The sequence below is a fragment of the Strongylocentrotus purpuratus genome, unplaced genomic scaffold, assembly GCF_000002235.5.
Source record: "Strongylocentrotus purpuratus isolate Spur 01 unplaced genomic scaffold, Spur_5.0 spur5_scaffold_18, whole genome shotgun sequence".
Lineage (NCBI taxonomy): Eukaryota > Metazoa > Echinodermata > Echinoidea > Camarodonta > Strongylocentrotidae > Strongylocentrotus > Strongylocentrotus purpuratus.
The window spans coordinates 12,541,307-12,563,316 of record NW_022145603.1 but is presented as its reverse complement, the minus strand read 5'-3'; the positions used below and the strand labels follow the sequence as shown (position 1 = coordinate 12,563,316).

At 37.4% G+C, this 22,010-nt stretch overlaps 1 protein-coding gene across 1 annotated transcript; it reads left to right on the top strand.

Annotated features, from left to right (window-relative positions):
* Window positions 1-240: 240 nt before the first annotated feature.
* On the top strand, window positions 241-20,646 carry LOC576657 (putative ammonium transporter 1). The gene is made up of 12 exons (XM_030989216.1): window positions 241-492; window positions 1,595-1,712; window positions 3,435-3,524; window positions 5,040-5,270; window positions 7,196-7,278; window positions 8,197-8,331; window positions 9,221-9,451; window positions 10,508-10,646; window positions 12,837-12,931; window positions 14,524-14,650; window positions 18,882-18,983; window positions 20,309-20,646. Exons 2-12 carry the CDS (start codon window positions 1,628-1,630, stop codon window positions 20,410-20,412), a joined length of 1,422 nt encoding a protein of 473 aa, XP_030845076.1. The 5' UTR covers window positions 241-492; window positions 1,595-1,627; the 3' UTR covers window positions 20,413-20,646.
* Window positions 20,647-22,010: the final 1,364 nt, after the last annotated feature.

The window sequence follows — 22,010 nt, the reverse complement described above, 5'->3', positions numbered from 1 at the left end:
CAAGGTACGGTCATTATAGGCGATTTATCTACATTCTTCTACTCCTTATTGTGTCCAAAATGACCGCATCGATCCGACCGGCGAGTTCTCAATCAAGCGTATCATCGCTACAATGCATTTTGTAAAAAGAGTCCCGATTTTGGAGGTATTTTGAGGTTTCTTTAGGCCTATTATTAGAGAGTGAATGCAACGTAATACAAGAAGTTACTACCCCACAACCATAACCAGTGGCAGTGCACTTTGTGTACAAATTCACCGCCTGTATAACAAGAGCACTCTGTGAAGGAATAGCCCCGCCTTTATTTATTATACGCATAAGGCGCCCCGGTCGATATCGTCTCCGTTGTAAGCCGACATCGAAGAAAAACTACGATCCACAGTTTCATCACCAGCTCGATCTCCGGGTGATATATTTTGTCTCCAACAGGAGTTAATTGATGCGACAACTGATGGTTTGTTGAGCTTCTTCCAAACCGGGTTATTCAATATTCTGTAAGTTATTTCTGCGAATTTATTTCTCGATCATAGCTGCCTTTCCATTTCAGTCTCTCGATCCTTTATCTCGCATGATCGGCAGGTCTTTAAAGTCTTAATTCTACTTGTTGGTACTCGACTGAATATATTGCTCATCAAAACGTCAATATATATCCGAGACCATGCTCACTAAGAAACCGATTTGACACAGTCTGTACTCAGCTACTTATATACATATATATATGTTTAAACATATTATTAAACAAAAAACATTTATAGGGCCTAAATATACCACTTTATGATAAAATACGTTAACGCTTTTATAAATATTTTTGTATAACAATGTGTTCTTCATGGTGTATTTTTATGTTGGGTCTATTGGCAAACGACATTATAATGCAAAGTGATACCTGTAAATTGGGTTTTTCCTGTGCTATTAGGCCTACGTGTCCTTCGCTAAAGTACGATTTAAGGTGATGTTAGTATAACAATATTACTTATGTTATGTATCGTATATACTATTCATTATGAATGTGTAAATATAATTCATAACGACATCTAAAAGTTATTCCGATTGTTTGCTTATTTCAAAATTCACATGCCTAACTCTGCGAGCAAACAACGTGAAAACGTATACTTGAATAATATTTATATCGACTTTGTATTTATTCAATTATTAATTGATTAATTTATATCTTGCAATTTACCAACTAGTGTAAGCCCATTTCGAGTAATGATAATAACAACAGTAACAACAACAGCACCAACTATGATAGTAATATTAACACTTTAATTACTATACTAGTAGTAACGATATACACTATAGATAATGATGATAATGATAAGGTTAATGATGATAATAATATTGTTATTTTATAATTGATATTATCATTATAATTAGTATTATCAACGATAATAATAATAATAATAATAATAATAATAATAATAATGATAATAATGATAATAATAACAATAATAATAATAATGATGATAAAATGATAATAATGATAATAATAATAATAATGATAATAATAATGATAAGAAGGATGATAATAATAACAAGAAGAAATAAATGTTATTAGAAAATTTGTGAATTTACTGCTTTCTATTTCTTTTACAGACTTGCACTGACTGAAGTGTACACACAAACAAGATGGATAACAGCACAGGAGACACTGCCTGCACAGCGACAGATGCTGATCATTTCTTTCTGATTGTTATGTCATGTATCATCTTTTGTAAGTATTGATCCCCCAGCATCGAAGGAAGATAGTGAATAGATAGGTAGAGAAAAAAAAAGAGAGAGAGAGAGAGAGAGAGAGAGAGAGAGAGATGAAATTAAAAAAAGGCAGAAGAGAACAGGAAAAGGAAAGAAGTAGAAGAGAGAGGGAAAGGGAAAAAGTGAGAGATAGAAAGAGAAAGAGCAGAGAGACGCACACAGAGAAATAGATTTTTGGATTGAAATGGGGACATAGAGGAAGAGATTCAAGAATCTTTTGAAATTGAAGGGGTTGCGCAATGTCGCTCGTAGGGTTTCTTTTCAAAGCTTCAAATGACATGACTAGTGTCTATATCTCTACAACTAGATTCGGTCCAGCGAATCATATTGAAGTTCTCAAGAATAGATTACTGAAAGCAACTTTGAAGCTCGAAGTAGACTGCCCATATGCCTAGTGAACCATACACAACAGAACAGCCTTTCGCGTCTATATAAGCATGTTAATGTACAGGGTATGTCCAAGGATAGGATGGAGTGCTAGCCACATTTTGATCCAAAAGTGTACAGACCGTTTATTATAACACATTTGTGCTAGTGTTTTATTGATTTCATTAATGAATTTATTTACTATACACACTAAGAAAAAATGGTGAAAGTATGCACCTTTAGGGGTGCAAACCGATGCAACACTGGCAGCACAATTTAGGGGTTAAATCCTGCACCCTTTAAAAGGGTGCCAGACTGCACCTTTTAGGAGACATGTTAGTCCCCTGAATGGTTCAATCCTGCTCCATTAGGGGTACAAACCGATGCAATAGCAGCACCTTTTAGGGGTTCAATCCTGCATGCACCCTTTAAAAGGTGCAATCCTGCACCCATACTCGAGGAATACTCGTGAAATTTGCTCGTACACAAATACATATTAAACATGCACGTAGTTTCTCGGTTAATAATCATATAATCAATATATCTATTGCTAAAACGTGAATGTAATTGTAACATGTTCAGACAAAATAATCTATTTGTTTAATGATTGCCGAAGGAAAATACAAATCACAAAATTGATGTGCATTGTCATAAGTTGCTTAACAAATCATGATAAATGTATTTTTATGTGAACACGTGTAAAGGAATCATGAATATGTATGCAATATGCAAACTTTTATTTTGCACCCCTTTTTTGCACCTTTTTTCTTATCGTGTATATTTACAAACAATTACCCATTCAGTAGACAATCAAATAAATGGAATGAAACAAACAACCCAAAAGTAAAAAAAAAAAACATACAAAATCAAACAGCAAGCAAAAGTAAAGTATCAAACTGAATGAATGGATGAATAAATGAATATATGAATAAAAGTGTGTACATACATTTATAAATCAATGTGGAATGGATGATTATGTGCCGTATATCAGATAAATCCGCAGGGTGGAAACGACAAAACAAAATAGCCCTATACTTATACACCTTGGTCGAAAGTGGCATAAGTTGAATAATGTCTTGCTATCTATCCCTGTAATTATTTACCCTTTTCATTCCCGTACATGCATCAGGGCAGCGTTTCACAAAATTGTCCGAAGTACACGTTCGCCGAGATCTCATACAATGAACACGTGTTTGAATGGGATGTCGTGAACTTGTACTTTAGAAAGGTTTCGTGAGACGATGCCCTCATTTATTAATATCACATTCGTAATGACTATTTTTATCTTTACATAATTTTTTCCTCAAACTTCAAGTGATGCAGATGGGGTTTGCCTTCCTCGAAGCTGGATCAGTGCGCGCCAAAAATACAACCAACATTCTTCTCAAAAACCTGCTCGATGTTTGTAAGTACCGTATCCCCCCCCCCCAAAAAAAAGAATTAAATAACTAAATAAATAAATCATAATTATAATTCATGCATATTCTAAATACTGGGTTAGGGCCTTACACGATTCGCATTTTCAAAATGCTGATGAGATAGGCCTATATGTTGTACAAATTATTTTTTATTCGTGCACACAAAAGTGTGAGCTATTTCAAAATTACAAGATAAGTATGTATTTTCATAAATTGTTAGATTTGTATTATCAATAAACATAAAATGGTACGTAACATTTTGAATCATCCTTGATATAAGCATATTTTGTTAACACCAAGTTTCATCTCCACGATTTCATTAAATGGATCGTTTAACAATGTTAAATCTGGGATACACGGTCCTACATGTTACCAGTGTCTGTGATATGGTGTAATATTGAAGCCCTAAAAAATCGCGCTTCAAAATGATCAAGAAGTGTCTCAAAAAAGTAAATATCTTTGAGTGACTGGTTTTACCATACTCGTTTTCCCCAATAGACTGTAGTGTTATAAAAACCGTTCGGCGAACGGTTTTCAAAATTTGTAATTCCAATCATTAATATCTTGATAATCAGACAAGCGATCGACTTGTACAAGTTATGGCGTTCCTGACTGACCTAAAGGTTTATAATTATCATTGCAGCATGAGCTAAATCAAGGATTATTTCTAAAGGATCCAAGACAAAGTTACCGGATCCCTTTAATACAAAAAAGTGTGATGGATCATGGCTCAGTGGTAGAGCATGCAGTGTTCTCGTAACCGGGAAGTCCCGGGTTCAAAACCAAGTAATGTACTAGTGCCTTTAGGTAAGGCATTAGTTCTCATTACCAAGTCCCTTGGAGAGAACGTAAATCATTCGGTCCCCATGTTGTTAACTAAAGCTTCGGTCACAAATGCCATTACGAACTGCTACGAACGCCGTACGAACAATTTTCAGACCATGGAAATTCGGGAAGACCATGGAAAACAGGGAGATTCGTACGAACGCATCGTTCGTACGAACCTTTGTGACCGTAGCTTAAGCCTCGGTCACAAATGCCATTACGGACTGCTACGAACGCCGTACGAACGCCGTACGAACGATTTACAGACAATAGGAATTCGGGAAAACAACGGAAAAACAGGGAGATTCCTACGAAATTATCGTTCGTACGAACCTTTGTGACCGTAGCATAAACAAGCATATTATGCTATATCTTAGCAGTTTGGTAACACAAACCAACTAACCAATTAATATCTAATAATAAAACGACATAATTCGAATGAAAAAATCCAGAACATTATGTTCATAATGATGGTGATGATTATGATGATGATAAGTGTCATGATAATTAGAACAATGTTCAATAAAGATAATAGTAATGATAAAAATGGTAACATCAACAAAAGAGGCAACAATATTAATGATGAATGATAATGTTATTTAATATAAAGTTAATATAATTGAGAATACTCACCAATAGAACAAAATTGCTCACATCCAATCTCTCCATCTTTCCAGGTATTGGGGCGGTGGTATACTGGGCCATTGGCTACGCCTTCGCATTCGGAAAAGAGTCAAATCCTTTCATCGGTTACCGGTATTTTTTCTTCGAGAGCCTGCCGTCGTGTCTCTACTCGCATTTCTTCTTCCAGTTCGTGTTTGCTGCCACGGCGGCCACCATCGTCTCGGGAGCGATGGCGGAACGTACGGAGTTCATAGCCTACTTCATCTATTCCACTGCCATCACTGGTGAGTGTCATTGTCGGGAGGGGTTCGAGAGGGACTTTTTTTTTATAGGGGAGGGGGGGGGGGGCGCAACAAACCCCTCCAATTCTTCAAGCCCCCTATAAACAATCACGAAGCGCATGTAGAAAATGAACGCAAGAACCCCAAGCCTCTCAAACAACTACCTCCCGCCCGCCCCCACCCCATACACACACACACACACACACACACACACTTTTTTTTTTAAATAATTTTTTTTAAAACAATTTTGTTTTATTTCTCCAAATGAGTAATACAAACCATAACATACAATTGAATAAAATAAACGTGTTCAGTATTGATGCTTTTACATAAACATAATTAAACACAAACTTATTTGCAGTATAATATAACTTAGCAACAAAGTAAACGTATAAGTACCTAAACATAATATGTCAATTGTAAATGTTATTCACTTATATATTACAAAAAAAAACTTAAACAAACCTGGAGGTAATTTTACTGGAACAATCCTGCCCCCTCCCTGCTCCCTCCCTGCCCCCTCCATCACACAAACATACTCACCCTCCATCACACAAACATACTCACCCTCCATCACACAAACATACTCATCCACCCACACACATACTCACCCGCCCACCCACCCCCCCACACACACACACTACTCACTCAGTGGATGTCTGCCAACATTCTCAACTCAAGAAAAATATACTAAATAAGTTATCCAGGCCGCAAAATAGAGTTACGCTTTTAACAGGCTCACGGTGGAGAAGAAAACAAATCTTAATTAATCTTAAGCTGCTCCCACTTTAAAGGTAAAGACCAGTATTGGAAACGCCCCAATTTCAAAAAATGAAATGGAAGCTCTCATTACCAATCATGTGAAAGAATATGTTTTGACTAATACATGATGATAAAAAATTTGCCGGGAAACCGCCTACTAATTCATATATTTGGTAAATTTGTTTCTCTCATGGTCTGTGAGAGATATAGGGTAGTCCCATATACATCTTTCTGTGTATATTGCTTGTAACTATAATAAGAATGGGCCAAATTTCTTATCATTTTGATGATTCCAGAACCTTGCAGATGCTAGATGCTAGATGATCAACCTTTTTTGATCGATTCCACAACGTTTCTTTCACAATGCAATCGCATGACCATAACTGGTCTTTACCTTTAAGAAATGTGATCCCAGCTTTCCCATTTTAATTGCTATTTTCTTTTCCTCATCCCTATACTTAAAAAGGCTTTTTAAAAATCTTTTCTAAAGTTAGTACTCCCCCCCCCCGGATATTGACATAATTGTAATATACTTCACCATGAAAATGATAGTATTACACATTTTTATTCTATATGAACTACCTACCAACCCAACAAATATATCTCGCCATTCTAAATCTTTAATTTCATCTAACTCAAAAAGTTGTATTAAAGCCTGCCATATACTTTGAACGCTCCCGCAAGATAAAAATAAATGTTTGTATGTTTCTATTTCCTGCTTACAAAACGAACATAAATTATCACCAACAAAACCAAATCTATAAAGGTCCTTAGATGTTTAAACTTGCTCAAAAGGATTTTAAAAGAGCTTACTACAATCTGATATAAAATGAAACATGAAATTGGATTTTCATATGAAGAATGTGACGGTTGCATGTCGGGAAAAAGAAGGGAAGAAAGAAGAAAACAACACAACAGGAACAACAACACAAATCCTAAAGAAGGAATGTAAAATCAGCCTATCTGTTGTCTGAAAATATATTCTCCCCGAACCTAGTTCAATTCCTAATTAAGACCGTGGGTGTGGGGGGGGGGGGGGCGGTGGTGGCAAGCGTCCCATATGCCCCTGGATACTTTATCAAAGAAGAGTAGAAAGTAAAATCGATAATAAAAAAACAAGCAATGGTAGTTTTCTTTTACAAGAATTATTTTTGTCGTTTCTCCAGGATTCATCTATCCGATTGTGGTTCACTGGGCGTGGTCTAGTGATGGTTGGCTTGCCAACGGGCCGTCTGGAATCGGCTACCAGGTTAGTTGCCATGCCAATATTACGACATTAAAATCTTAATTGATTACCATTCGAATGCTAAACAAATTTCATACGGTTGGAATTTCAACCTCAGTAGAAACCCCCCAAAATATACATTTTTATCGTCACTGTGTAGGTATTTTTGTATTCTATTGTGTTTTGTAATCTTCTCCAGTAGTTGCATTCAGACGCATGAATCACCTTGATTGATGAAACCACGTTTGATTTGATGGGGGCTCATTCATTATGCCCTATCTTGCTTCTGTTTCTTTGTTTATAATGCAGATGCTTGTATGCATGTGATCTCTCTTTTGTGTTTGTTTTTGTTTGACAAGTGCACCTTAAGGTTTGATTTCAAATGGATTTGACGCAAAGCTAGTATACTATCATTATTATAGGATTGTGCAGGTAATGGTGCTGTACATTATTTTGTGTAGAAAGCAGCTCTATAAAGGCGGAGCTGTCATGTTATATAGGACCAGTTAAATAATATTTTCAAGGCAAATATTCTATACGTCCAAGTGCACTCTACACCAGGCGCGTATACAGGGGGGGGGGGGGGGGGGGGGGGTGTTTGGGGGTTAAACCCCCCCTTTGGTAATTTTTTGTGTGTAAACCCCCCCCCCCCTAAATTTCTCTAAAACCCCCCCCCCCCCTTTTGGATTTTTTTTTTTTTTTTTTTTTCGAGACAAAAAAAAAAAAAAAATGTGTCCTCTTACCCACCCCCCCCCCCCTGCCGCTTATTCAGCGGCTGGCTGAGTCGTTGCGAAATTTTCGGCCCGATTTATAAATGTTAACCCCCCCCCCCCCCCCTTGAAAAAATCCTGCGTACGCGCCTGCTCTACACTGCATGTCAAACGTTTGATTTCCCGCCATTGTTTTCAATATCCCGCCAAATTTTTAACCTCATCCCCACAGGACTTTGCAGGTAGCGGTGTTGTCCACTGTGTCGGAGGAACAGCAGCTTTGGTCGGAGCCGCCATCCTAGGACCACGTATCGGACGCTATGACGAGAATGGCAAGTCTAAAGTGATTTCAGGTCACACAGTCCCGGTGAGTCATTGTCATTCATTGATCAGTGTGCCAATTGATTTTCTTAAACTGACATAATTTTGTTTCTTTCCCATTCTGTATGACTCTCCTTAACTTAAATGTCTAATCCCCCTCTCTAGTCATAATAATCATAACAGTGTAGTTTCTTGCAGATTATTTCTTTCCGGGCCCGCATCCTTCCTCTCAAGCCATTTCAATATCTTCTTGTAACATGTTTAGTCCTCGCAGATGAGTAGGCATACACTACATATCTACATTTTAATGTAGTCCCTACCCATCCCCTTATTAGAGTTAACAATATGAATACACTTCACTGGCTTTTTCTTCCCTTCATTTCTTTCTGTTCCATTTTCTTCTATCTATTCAAATCTCTCTTTATCTCGCTGCCTCTTTCTTCCATTTGCCAGGTAACCGAGCATCTTGAACGAATTATCTTTTTAGTATTTTGATTCTGTGGTCCTTCACAAGAGCCATAATTTTGTAGAAAATTATAGTGCCACGGGATAATGAAACTACCTCCAACTACCCCGAAACAAAAAGACGCCTTAAATGATCGGTTGAATAAAGCTAAATGATATTTAAATTGTTGAGGTGTCGTGGTCGAGTGGATACGTAGCCGGACTGTCGATCGCAAGGTCCGCGGTTCGAGTCCCGCCGTGGCACTAATGTCCTTGGCAAGACATTGATCTACATGTGCCACACTCAACCCAGGTGATGTAAATGGGTACCTGGCAGGAATTCATTCCTTGAAATGCTGGAGCGCTGTATAAACGGCAGCTAGGCGAAAGCCGGGGTAATAATAAATGCGCCTCGGAATAGAATTATCTAGATAGACGGCACTATAAAAATACCTATTACTATTATCATTATCATTATTTCTTGAATTAAGATGGTTGCTCTGGGCGGCTTCGTTCTCTTCTTCGGCTTCTTCGCCTTCAATGGCGGCTCCCAAGCTAGCATCTCGGTCGAAGGAGACGGGACAACAGTCTCACTCGCTATCATTAACACCATCATCTCTGGGGCTTGTGCTGCTTTGGTTGCCATGGTGATCCGGAAGATTGGTTTCAGCGGAAGCTACTGGTCGCTCCTGACCACCATTAATGGTGGGCTGACTGGAATGGTGAGTATTCAACATCGCTATTATTTCCATCTATTCAAATATTAAAATTTAATAGTCAAGTTGAACAAAATAATCTTTACTGCGGCAAGGAGATAGATGGAAGCACATCCAACCTATTTAAATACTATATAATCTTGTTCAGTTTGTCATTGTACATTATGTTTGTCAAACGTATGTATCCATCTACATTTGCCTAATTATACCATTTTATGCTTTGATTAAAACTGAATAAAGACTTATTTGAAGAAGAAAAAAAATGTTAACATGAATTATGAAACGGTCTCTTTTTACTCTGTCTAGGATCAACATGAATTGAAAGTTTTATCTACAACGCAAGTGAAAAAAATGAAGATTACATCGTCAATATTGCTTCAAAATTCCTTCTGTAGTTATAGTTATTTCACCGCCATTTCGTTGTTACGCTAGAACGGCCTATTCTTATTCGTTTCTTTAACGACTGCAATGATAGTAAATTGATTTATTCACAATTAAAAGCATTTGTTTTTACTCTGATGGCCTTTATTGAACCATCGTTACAAAATTACCCTTTGGCCAAACAATTTAATGAACTGCTCCCTGTGTTCGATTTATTTGGCGCAATCGCCCTTGCATAAAGCAGTAGTGGCCATACTGTGGAAACATCGTTCAAATTGTAAAAGTTCTGAATAACGCGGCTTCTTTAATGTATAAGTATAACGGCAAGTCCAAGGTATTTGGCCACTTACGTTACCAAGAATAAAGTAGAGAAACCAGTTTAGGCTTCGTTCAGATATGACACAGCAAAACCACGGCTTTTATTTTATGATGATGTAAATAAGCGTCACATCTCTGCAGGTCTGTATCTCATAACAGGGAGCTCTGTGAATATTCGGAGGACGGTTGTTGCGCGCAATTGTCACTCGTTCATTTTACAACACTGAGGGCGGTATTCTGCCTCATATCTGCACAAGCCTTGTGTATACTAATAGCTTTCAATACTTCGGAAATGCATAGGCAAAAATACCATGTACCTGACCCTAAATACTGTTACCGTATTCGCTTGCACCCCTTTTGAAGGTTGCTATTTGTGCTGGCTGTGATGCCGTCTACCCATGGGGAGCAGCGATCATTGGCGCTGTAGCCGGTGCTACCTATATGATGTGGAGTGCTCTGATGGTTGCTGTCAAGGTCGATGATCCTCTGGATGCTGTTGCAGGTTAGTTTAAAAGGAGATTGTCGTCAGTTTAAATATGCGGTAGGTCATAGTTCACTGACAGCAGACTTAGTGGAAGTAACATTAATGGGTATATAAATCTAGCCCACAGCGAACCCGTAGTCCAATTAAGAAATACCCTCAAGTCTTTCAGAGAGTCTTCGGGTGAGGGAAATGTAAGATAATGATTTTTCCATGGGCATAAGTTAAGTGTTGGGGCGATTTGTCGAAAATGCAGAGCATTACTTAAGACACATAGAAGTCAGCTCTCATGGGGAATTCGACACCGTTCGGGTGTTTACCCAATAACAGGTGTTGTCAATCACCAGAGCTAGCCTTCAGTGTTATGACCATTATACCTTATGTAATGCTTTGCTTTTCCCTCGTCACCCGAAGACTCTCCGACTACTCCGAGAGATTAGGGGGTAATTCTTGCCTGGCCTACGGGTTTGCTGTGTGCAGATTTGTACTCCCATTAATGGTATTTCTACCAAGTCTGGTATTAGCGAATTATGGCCTTCTGCACATGGAAACTGACGAACCACTCCCTTTAATACCGGTTGGTCATAAAATTGAAGGCTTATCCTGGTGAATGACAACACATATTATTTGGGAAACACCCGAATGGTGTCAAATTCCCCATGCGAGCCCACTACCACGCGCCTTTAAGCCTCTTGCAAACGAGGCGTTATTACCAATGCGCCATGCAAGGACATTCAAACGTGCATAGGCGTCGTAATAGAGTGGTTTGATCATTTGACTTGGAATGCAAAGGTCGTGGGTTCGAACGCAAGCAAGCTATTTTTTTTTTATATCTACGTTGCTCCCTTCCACTCAGGAGCTAAATACTCGGAAAGATACAAATTAGGTAGATGTGATTGGGTTATCATAATAATGCGCGCCCGTAAAAAAGCTACTGGCGGGAAAGCTCACCAGGGAGTAGTCCAGAATCTGCCCGTTCCTTTATAATTATATTCCCTACACACTTGATTCAAACCGTCGAAGATGGCGTTATCAACAAAATGCTCGCCAAATTCGCCATAATGATCACGCCATCATCGGCTGGTAGCAAGTAAGTAGGGGGAGGCAGCGTTGGTGTGGTGGAGATCAAAATTAAATAGGCCACATTCTGGACTAACCAGGGAGTGGAGAATATTCACTGCAAATAGTAATCAAATCAAGTGACTGGGTCAATAATAAAAGTCAAAACGTCAGAAGAAATCGAATCTATTAAACACTTATTTTAGGAATGCCCTTTAACTCGTTGATCCTAAGAGGATTTTGAAAAATGTACCCTCAAACATTAAATTAAGTTAACATTTAATAATTCATCTTTGGCATCCCAGGTGGAATTTTTTTCTTTTTTTTCTTCGTTGTTTTGTATGAAAAATATTATATACTTTCAACTAGATTTTTGAAGGGTTATTTATAATTTCCATCTTTTCAAAAGAAATTGAAATATTTTGAAGTTGAACAAACAATCTATACGCACCGAGGTTTATATTTTATTTCCTGACGGGTGGAGGCACTACCCCGCCCCCCCCCCCCCCACTCAATGTTATTTAGGGTACGCGTATGCTCGTTCCCTCTTTTTGAAAGCACCCCCTATCTGAGGACTGCCAACATTTCCGAACCCCCCCTTTCGCGGGCTTTTTGCGGGCTTTTCCTGCCTTGGAGACCCCCCTAAATACGGAAAAATGCTCAATATACCCCCCTAAATTCGGAACAATTTCTCAGGAGTCCAAAGAATTGAGAGAAAAAAAAAGAAAAACACCCCCTTTTTAAAGAAATCTCCGGGTGAAAAGTCAAATACACCCCTTTTTTTACAATTCTCGGGCCGGACTTTGTCGCACGAAAAGTACCCCTTTTCCGGACATTTTGGTAACACGCATGCGGTCATTCCGACCCCGGGGTGGGGGGGGGGGGGGCGGGGCACTACCCACTTATTTTAAAGCCCGTCCGCACTAGTTTGGCAAGGAGTGATTAAACCATCAAGCGTGGTCACTGGCAGGTGGTTATGTCATCAAAATCAGCTCTTAATTAACATAAGAAAAGAGGATCATTGGGGAACCAACGGGTACCGCTTAGGCATTGTTAGCTATACAGAGGCCACAATTAGCGATAAGTAGTCAGTCCCGCTTAAAGCTTTGCATGTTTATCTAGTGTTTTCATAATGTCAATCATTCTTTGCAGTTCACCTTGGAGGCGGTATCTGGGGAGTATTAGCCGCGCCCCTCTTCGACATGAACGACGGCGTCGTTTTTACTTTCTCTGCAACCTCTTGGCAGGTAGGTCCTATGTCGTATAACTAAAATAAAACAATAACAATAGAATAGATAATGGTTACATTTAATAAACAACATTGTTTGCAGCAATGAGGTAGATTGGACATGTAAACAGTTGATACAAATCTTGTCTTACTACAATCATCAATATAATTATACAGATAAAATTAATTGTTGAAAATCTGGAAAAGTTATATACAAATAGTAACGATGAAACAGAAAACCTATACAAATTAAAGATAAACTCCAGTACTGGTAAAAAAAAAATTAATTCTCACAGAATCAAACGAAACTTACACTGAATGTTCAAGATTACAAATAAATGACATGTGCCAAACAATTTTGAAAGAAAATGTATACTGGCTGAGTAATGAGCATAGAAAGACAAGGAAATCAAGGTAGTACTAGCCCCGACACCATGTGTGTTGTCCCATATATAGCTTTCTATGTGAGTGCTTGTTACTTTACCAAGACTCGGTCAAATTTATTATGATTTTGATGACTCCAGAACCTTGCAGTGCACACCAATACTTACATGCTACATGATCAACTGTTTCTGATCCTTTCCACACCTTTTCTTTCACAATGCAATCGCATTACCAGTAATAAGGTTGATCTTTAAGATTGATTATTAATAAGACCGATTACTCTATGAAATACAAATTGTAAGACTGGTACCTGGTATTCAGAGTAAAACAAAAACAAACCATGAAACATAGATGCATTTGTTGCTGGTCATATATGTTCTCTTTCTCTTCTCTTCTTCTCATTCTCCTCCTCTCACTGTTGGTACAAATACCCATGAGATTTCATTATCTTCATATTTAAATATTTTTAATTGTTTTTGTCATGTATTATAAACTGAAGCGCTCTAAGTTTGTTGGGAAGTCCACGGCTTTTTTCTTCTAACTACCATTTTCGCATTTGATTTCGTTCTTTAAAGGCGTTTACACATGAACTTATTTCCATTATTCTACTTAGTTTATACTATGCATTCTAGTGTAATTGTAAATATTTTATATATTAGATATGGTTCGCATTAGTGAAACAAAGTTGAACTTAAAATTGTTATTAAAAATATCTCATTATTTCTATTCTTCATACCATCCTTCAAAAATACACTCTCTGGGTTATTGTACTTTTCACGTTACCTCTTGTACCATAATTTGAACTAGAACTTCCCTGGACTTTGCATATTAAATTGTATATACACTATAATCTCTCTCTTTCCCACCCCCCCCCCCTCTCCCTCGCTCTCTTCTCTTTTTTTCATTCATCGTCTCTCTTTATCTCCGTGTCTTGCTCTTTCTTTCTTTCTTCCTCTCATTCTTTCTCTCTTCCTCTCATACACTTTCTCTCTCTTTCTCTCTCTTTACTTCATCTCTCTCTCTCTCTCTCTCTCTCTCTTTATCCCTCCCTCCTTTCCTTTGCCCTTTACTCAGTATGATTGAGGGAGCACATGATAATTATACCAGCGTAATAACCTTCAAAGTCATACATATAGGGACAATTTTTGTTCTTCATTCTTCAATACAAGACTCAATATTGTGTCACCATGTTGTAGTAGTACTTTCTTCCTCTTTATTGTTCCCTAGTCCTTTGGATGGAACCTTCTTGGAGTCTTTGTCATCGTAGTTTGGACCTCGGTTCTCTCTCTTGTCCTCTTTGGTCTCATGCAAGCTTGTGGTGTCCTCCGTGTTACCCCAGAGATGGAGCTGAAAGGTACGTAAAGACAGTTAGCAGTAAAGGCAGTGAAAAAGAAAGGGGAATAAAACGGGTTAACGATAATGATCTTAATTATTTTACTTGTATTTTGCGATATATTTTGGATCTTCGGTCCTCCATTTCCAATGAATATAAAACCAGTTTTGAATTAATAGCATATTCAAATAGATTGATGTCGCTTTCCTAGGGACTTAGTAACGAGTTATACATTAACCTGTTTACAATGAATAAACTACGTACTTGGAATCCAGTCTGCATGCATTACTTATTGCTTTGTCATTATGCCCCCCCCCCTCCACGATTTTTCTTATTGTTCGAGAACATATGGATGGCGCCCCGCCGCTCACTGAATTTTTTCTTTAGAGTCTTGCGCATCTTTTAAAACAATTTTTTTTGAAAATCGGAGCTACAGTTACAAGGTCACGTGCATGTCAGCCCGAAAATCGCTCAATTTCGTCATTTGTGTACAAAACATATGGGAAAGTCATTTTTCCAAAAATAGATCAAACATTGGTTATTGGGTCTTGTTTGATGTTTAGGTGGTTGTTTTGGTAGTCAAAATAGTTGAATTGTAGTTAGAAATGAAATAAAATAACAAAAACAATAAAATACATAAGTTAAAAAAACAGTGAAACCCAATAAACAGAACACCAAAAAGTAACCTCTTTTGGGAGTGTATTTTAAGTGATTTTAAAGTATAGTGCCTTTTGAACTATATTTAAACGTTATCGACACGTGCCTTCATTTAAACAAAAAGGCTACTCCTGTTCACGTTTTCATCCAACCTAAAAACCACCAGTTTATCACGCGACTGGAGTAACGTGATTCCACTTACCTCTGTAAATCAAGTGTTTATGACCAAAAAACCACTTGACCAAGCAACGAGTTTTTTGTCAGTTAACCGATGGTGGCGATAAATACGTAATTATTTGGTCTTGTAAGCACTTTTTTTGATTGGTTTCACAGGTTATCCAAGGTTGATAGTAATAATCACGTTACTTACACCGGCTAATCGTCTTATTGTTCTGTCCGTGAATCTCTGGTTATATTCAACTAGTAATTCTGAGGTGTCTTACACACCTCTTTAAAAGGTTTCAAAGTTACCATAAATTTCTTGGTTATGATCACGTGGCTCAAGCTGATAACTAATCTAAGCTGTGAAAACGTGATATGTAGGTGTGAAAATTAGTAATTATTAAGTGTTTTAAAACACCTTTTTAAATGGTAGTCAAAGTTGCCATAAGTTCCGCGGTGATGATCTCGTGACTCAAACGGATTATTGATCTAAGCTTGTCATACGTGACTTTTAGGTGTGAAAAATTAGTCATTATTAGGTGTCTTCAAACACCTATTTAAATGGTTTCAAAGTTACCATAACTTTCTTGGTGATGATCACGTAGTTAAAACTGATTACTAATCTAAGCTGTGAATCCGTGATATTTAGGTGTGAAAAATTAGTCATTATTAGGTGTATTAAAACACCTATTTAAATGGAAGTCAAAGTTGCCATAAGTTCCGCGGTGATGATCTCGTGACTCAAACGGATTATTAATTAATTAATTAATTAATTATTACTGGCTCAGTCAGTAGAGCGTCCGCCTCACAACCGGGAGGTCGTGGGTTCGAACCCCGGCCGCGTCATACCAAAAGACGTTAAAAGATGGGAGTTGTTGCTACCCTGTTTGGCGTTCAACAATAAGGGATAGAGCAACGTCGATCTGGCGCTGCTCAGTGGCTGCCGGGCTCACGATCAATTGGGCAAAAAGAATTTCCGTTTCGGTTTAATAAAATTTGGAGTGGACTATTAGGCTATTATTATTATTATTATTATTATTATTATTATTATTATTATTATTATTATTAATCTAAGCTGGGCATACGTGACTTTTAGGTGTGAACAATTAGTCATGATTAGGTGTCTTAAAACACCTATTTAAATCGTAGTCAAAGTTGCCAGCAGTTCCGCGGTGATGATCGCGTGACTCAAACGGATTATTAATATAAGCTGGTTATTCCGTGTTTTCCATGTGTGAAAATGAGTTATTCTTGGGTGTCTTGATGGTTTCACAGTTACCATTTAAGTTCCGTGGTGATAATCCCGTGACTGTTGGCATATTTCTATGTTCACCAGTTGATAACTGACTGTTGGCATATTTTCATTGCACCAGTTGATAACTGGAGTGTGCATATTTCCAGTTGCACCAGTTGATGACTGAGCGTTGGCATATTTCGAGTTGACCCAGCTGACACCAATTCATTTGCATATTGAATATGGGGTGCGTGCAGATCTATGTTTTTTAAACAATTTATCTGAATTTACAGCATATTTCTTAATTACTGATGATTTAGTTATTTGCAATTCATTTCGAAAATACTACAAATATAAATTACCAGTTATTAGGACATTTCGCTACTTCGTATACATAGTTAAACATGAATAAGGGAAACATTAACTGTGAACTAAAATAATTTCAATAAAGTACAAGTATACGATTTTTTTTCGATTAATTCAATTATGTAAGTCTACTTATTACCAATGCCCTTACATTGGAAATACAGACGTACCAGTATTGAATTATTGTTGCTGTTCAACTGGTTGGAAGTTTTACCAAATGGTTCTAATGGCTCAGCTAGACCAGTTGAATTATAACTGACCTGGATCAACTGGATCATTTAGCCCATTTCAATTTCCAGGGTTACCGGTTGGCATTAAATGGTTCATCAACTGGACCAGTTGCAACTAGCTTTCTCTTCTGGGATGTTTGCACCCCCCCCCCCACCCAACCCCCTCTAATCCCAAACTGCTTCCGGCGCGCCTGGACGTTATAATGGAAGATCCAAGACACGATGTTCAGAAACGGGATGAGAACGTCATTATTTTGGTTCATTTATTGTGTAACATTTGCGTAATTATTGGGTTGAACGCGGGTTACAGTAACATACTTCCTCTTCGACGTAAATTTCACGTGAATGAAGAACATGATTCATCTCAAGTCAGCCTCGTAATATTCACGTGAATTTCACGCAGATATTTTGACTAAAACTATCATAACGCTTCACGTGTTTCTGTGACGCGATAATTTCGTGTATGAAGATGTAATTTCATAACCAAACAAACACGGAAGTATTAGGTTTACAAACCATGGTCTCCAAGGTAGGGATAATCACGTTATTATAATGGTGATATTGCAGTGACAATTGCGTGATTTAGTGTACGTGTGTTTTAAGTTACCTAATGCAAAAAACGTATAAACACATTTACGTAAATGTCCGGTGTTTGAAGAACGTAACTCTCCTCAAGTCGATACCTTGATATTGACGTGATTTTCACGTGATTTTGTTTATTGGGAATACATAAGAAATTATCAAAACAAGAGAAAACATAAGGAATAAGCTGGCTCTTCCAAATTTTGTTGGCGTATTATTATTCCAAATGGTCTAATGTATATATGTAGTGAAAATAATGCTTAAATATGAATAATATATGATTTATGGGTAAAAAAATGAGTGAATTTTTCAAAAAATTGAAATTATCATAGTATTCTATACACTTCACTTGACATGCGTGCAAATTTTCGCGGAGATCGGTGGTTTCACGGCCGAGATCTTGAGGGGGGCCATAATGCCCCCCCCCCCCGGCCGTACTAAGACCTCAAATAACCCAGCCTTTTTAGGGTTAACGTGTTTCTGGTCCATGTCTATGTAATGTTTTATATAAATTCAACTGGAACATACATAAAACATATATATACTTATAACTGGGTCGTCATAATATATTTCCCACTCATTTTGTTTAAAAGTACTTAGTACTTAAAGTAGAGTAGAAGAAAATTTACATTTAAAAATTTCTAGAATCCCTTAACTAAGAAATGAAATAAAAATATGACGAAATATTTGTAGCAATAGGTTTATGGGTGAACGTTTCCACTTTGGCATTTTCGTTATCCCTAATATGTGCTGGCAACAGGGTGTATTTGTACCTTCTGAGAGGGAGGGGAGGAGGTGTTCGATTACGCCTACTTAATGTGGCGACAAGAAATATGATTAATATTATCTACACTAAAATATGCAAATAATAAAATAAACTGAATACATGCATCAAAAAACAGAACAACAACGCCCAAAACATGTTCTCATTTGAGGACACCTACTTCCCTCAACCCTCTATCGCTAACCCTTGGATCACAGCATATGTCTCTAATAATTATGCCTCCTTTTTGTTGTACAGGTCTGGATGTACCAAAGCATGGTGAACCGGCCTACCCCCTCGAGAGCTACGGCAGCGGGTGGGAATCCAATCAAACCAACAATGGCAATGGACACCCGATCGGTGAGTTTGTCATATATTTTTCTTCAGATAGTCATTTACAAGTGATGAAATCCTTAAAGCCCTACTGCACTACTTATAGCTACTTGCTTGCACCCTCTATATAGCAAACAATGCCTAAGTGGTCCCACATGGTCCCCTTTTTTAATGTTAATTGAGAGCTATTTTGATGAGAAAAACACCTGACAGTGGCCTTGCAGGGAGGTCTAATCCCTTCTGGCTAAACTAGTGCAGATGGGCTTTAAGACTCGTTTAGATTTGGAACAGTAAGGCGTGGACTTTTTAAATAACGTGTAATTGAATGGCAACTGCGTCCCACACGTATTAAATGAGTTATGTGTTTTTATATGCAGAAGGAAATAATGATAGTAGGTATTTGTATTGCGTAATCTATAAAGAACTTCTATTCTGAGGCAAAAACGGAAAATATGACAAGAGTCCGACTATCAAAAAGTGCCATATTTCCTCATGTCGAGCATTGTTAAAAAGGTAGTTTTTTTTTACATACAGACATAATGAAGGCATTAAAATAATATTTAAAAAACACGCCATGGTTAAATTGCCGCTTGATACCTAAACTCATGGCTTTGTGATGCTTTTTCGACCATTATTTGTACTGGAGAGGTGTACGTAAGAGGTGAAGAGTAGGGGGTGTCGCATAAGTGAGTGGCCAGAACACTTGACTGGATGCCTGAAGGTCATGGTTCGAGACCCGACGTAGCACTAAAATTCATTTGTCAAGTTGAGAACTCTTAAGCCATGTGTTAATTGGACACGGTACCCTAGTATAGAGCTTGGTGTAATATTTGAGTGCCATGAACACCTCAGGCGTGTGGTGGATATGATTACCATACGTGTTTGAAATTTGTTAATCTATATCCTTGACAAAGGCTCGTATAATAATAATAATAATAATACATTTATATAGCGCAGTTTTATACAAAATATATTCAGCTGCGCTGGTTAAGAGCTCCTTTTTTTAATATTTTTTTTTACTAAATTCTACAAAATGAGATCTGTCAATTGAACAAATAAGTTTTTAAATTGGATTTGAAAACATTGAGAGATGAAAGTTTACTCATGTTCAGTATTATAACTATCGGTTTCTCTCACGTAATAACCCAAAACAAACAAACCGAAGAAGATGATCAAGGAAATGGAAATCCCAATGAGAAAGAAACGAAAAATGTTGACAACAATATCTTTATTTACCACTGTATATTAATTTTGTCCGAAATAGTGTACACCAACAAAATAGATACATCTTTTTGTTAAGAATGAGCACGTTAAACATGGTTCTCTATATACGTGTGTTCTTATCGTTTCAGGTCAACGACAAGAGTATACCAATGCGGCTTTTGAGGGCGCTGTTGCTATAAATAACCCAAGCTATACGGACAAGGAGAATGGCGAGAATGATCTTCCTCTCTAGAATGTTTGCATCGTGTCGGGGTGATGTGAATTGTTTACAAAAATAACCCAGCTACACCCCAACCAAGTCTTCCTAATTAGAATAAGATAATATGAATTAAACGGTGCTTATAAAGCGCTTTCAAGAGAAGTCTCTAAGGGGTATAACAAGCAAAATACAACGAAAAACAATTATAAATTATACAACATACACGAATCTCTGTAAATATAGACTTAGGGGAGGGGGGGGGGGGGGGGTGGAAAATTGTGTTATTACCACTATTATCTTTATCATCAAATGGATAGTTGAGTTATGTTTTTAGATCGCAAATGCCTTCAAAGTGCATGGTTATTGCTCTCATTCTTATCTATGACATTTCTAGTGCCCTTTTAGTCCTGAAATTGCTATGAAGGTAATTTTAGACACCCAAAATATGTGAAATTTAGCCAATACGATTATACCAATTCAGCTCCACTTAAAATAAAATATGGTGACCATTAATTAATGAATGAATGAATAATAACAATACATTGGCCGGCTGGTTGTGCGTAATATAACCAACACGAAAAATCCAACAAATAAGCCAACTTCGGCGTTGACTGAAATTCAACGTAAAAGGCGCTATTTTGTTTTTCCAACGGCTTTCGACGGCTGGTTCAAATTATTTAATATTTGTGGTGGTACACAAGTATTAGAAATCGTTATATTTATGGATATTTCAGCCGTCTCTGAACCAATTTTGATCAAACAAAGATGATTCTGTCATTTAAACTGTATGTTCTCTCAAATTTGACAGTCAGTTTTTCATTATCTAACAACAAAAAAATATTTTGTGTAGCGCCCTCTGCAACAGAACTCAACTATCCCTTTAATGATATTATTGTGATTGTTGTTATCTTTAATACCATTATTACGTTATTATCATTATCATTATCTTATTATCATTGTATTTGTTATTGTCATTGTCATTATCGCCGTCGTCGTCATCATTAATGTCATCATCATTACCATCATTGTTTGCATTATTATATCTAATGCTATAATGTTTACCTTGCAAAAATAGAACACGTACGTGTATTAATAAGCTTTTTGTACTATGATTTTGTATTTTGTATATACTTATAGATAAAAGCATGTGCCAGGGACCTGATTTGCGCCTCTTATTTCAATGCAGTATAGCGACGATATCTTTGAGGACATGTTTAAAAAAGAACTTTGAGAAGTCTTGAATGAATCGACGCCTAAAAGGTCGTGCTAATTCACGAATAATAGTAATAATAGTCATATTTTTAAGGCGCTTAATACTATTTTCTAAGCGCTAAACGTTATAATTATTGTGACCTCAGTCATTGGAGTCAATTGCTAAGCCGCACATGATAGTGTACACGCTCCACACCCCGGGAAGTATTCCTGACAGTTGCCATTTTACATGCGTCGACGCCCCCACAAATAAAAAGAAAAAAAGAAAATGCAATAAATTTTCAATAATTCATTGCACTTTCCCCCAGTCTCCAACAGGAAATATTCCTTTGTAGGGCCGTGCATTTTGGTTCAAGGTATGCCCACATAGAAGATTTGTTTATGTTGGGGGTCGGGCAAAATGCAATAAATTATTGAAA

What these genes read in the sequence shown, in the direction of transcription:
- LOC576657 (XM_030989216.1), top strand. Translation starts at nt 1,628, where the DNA reads ATGGATAACAGCACAGGAGACACTGCCTGCACAGCGACAGATGCTGAT. An exon ending in TTTCAGGTCACACAGTCCCG is followed by an intron (nt 8,332 to 9,220) that starts GTGAGTCATTGT and finishes TCTTGAATTAAG; the next exon opens with ATGGTTGCTCTGGGCGGCTT. An exon ending in ATGGTGGGCTGACTGGAATG is followed by an intron (nt 9,452 to 10,507) that starts GTGAGTATTCAA and finishes CCCCTTTTGAAG; the next exon opens with GTTGCTATTTGTGCTGGCTG.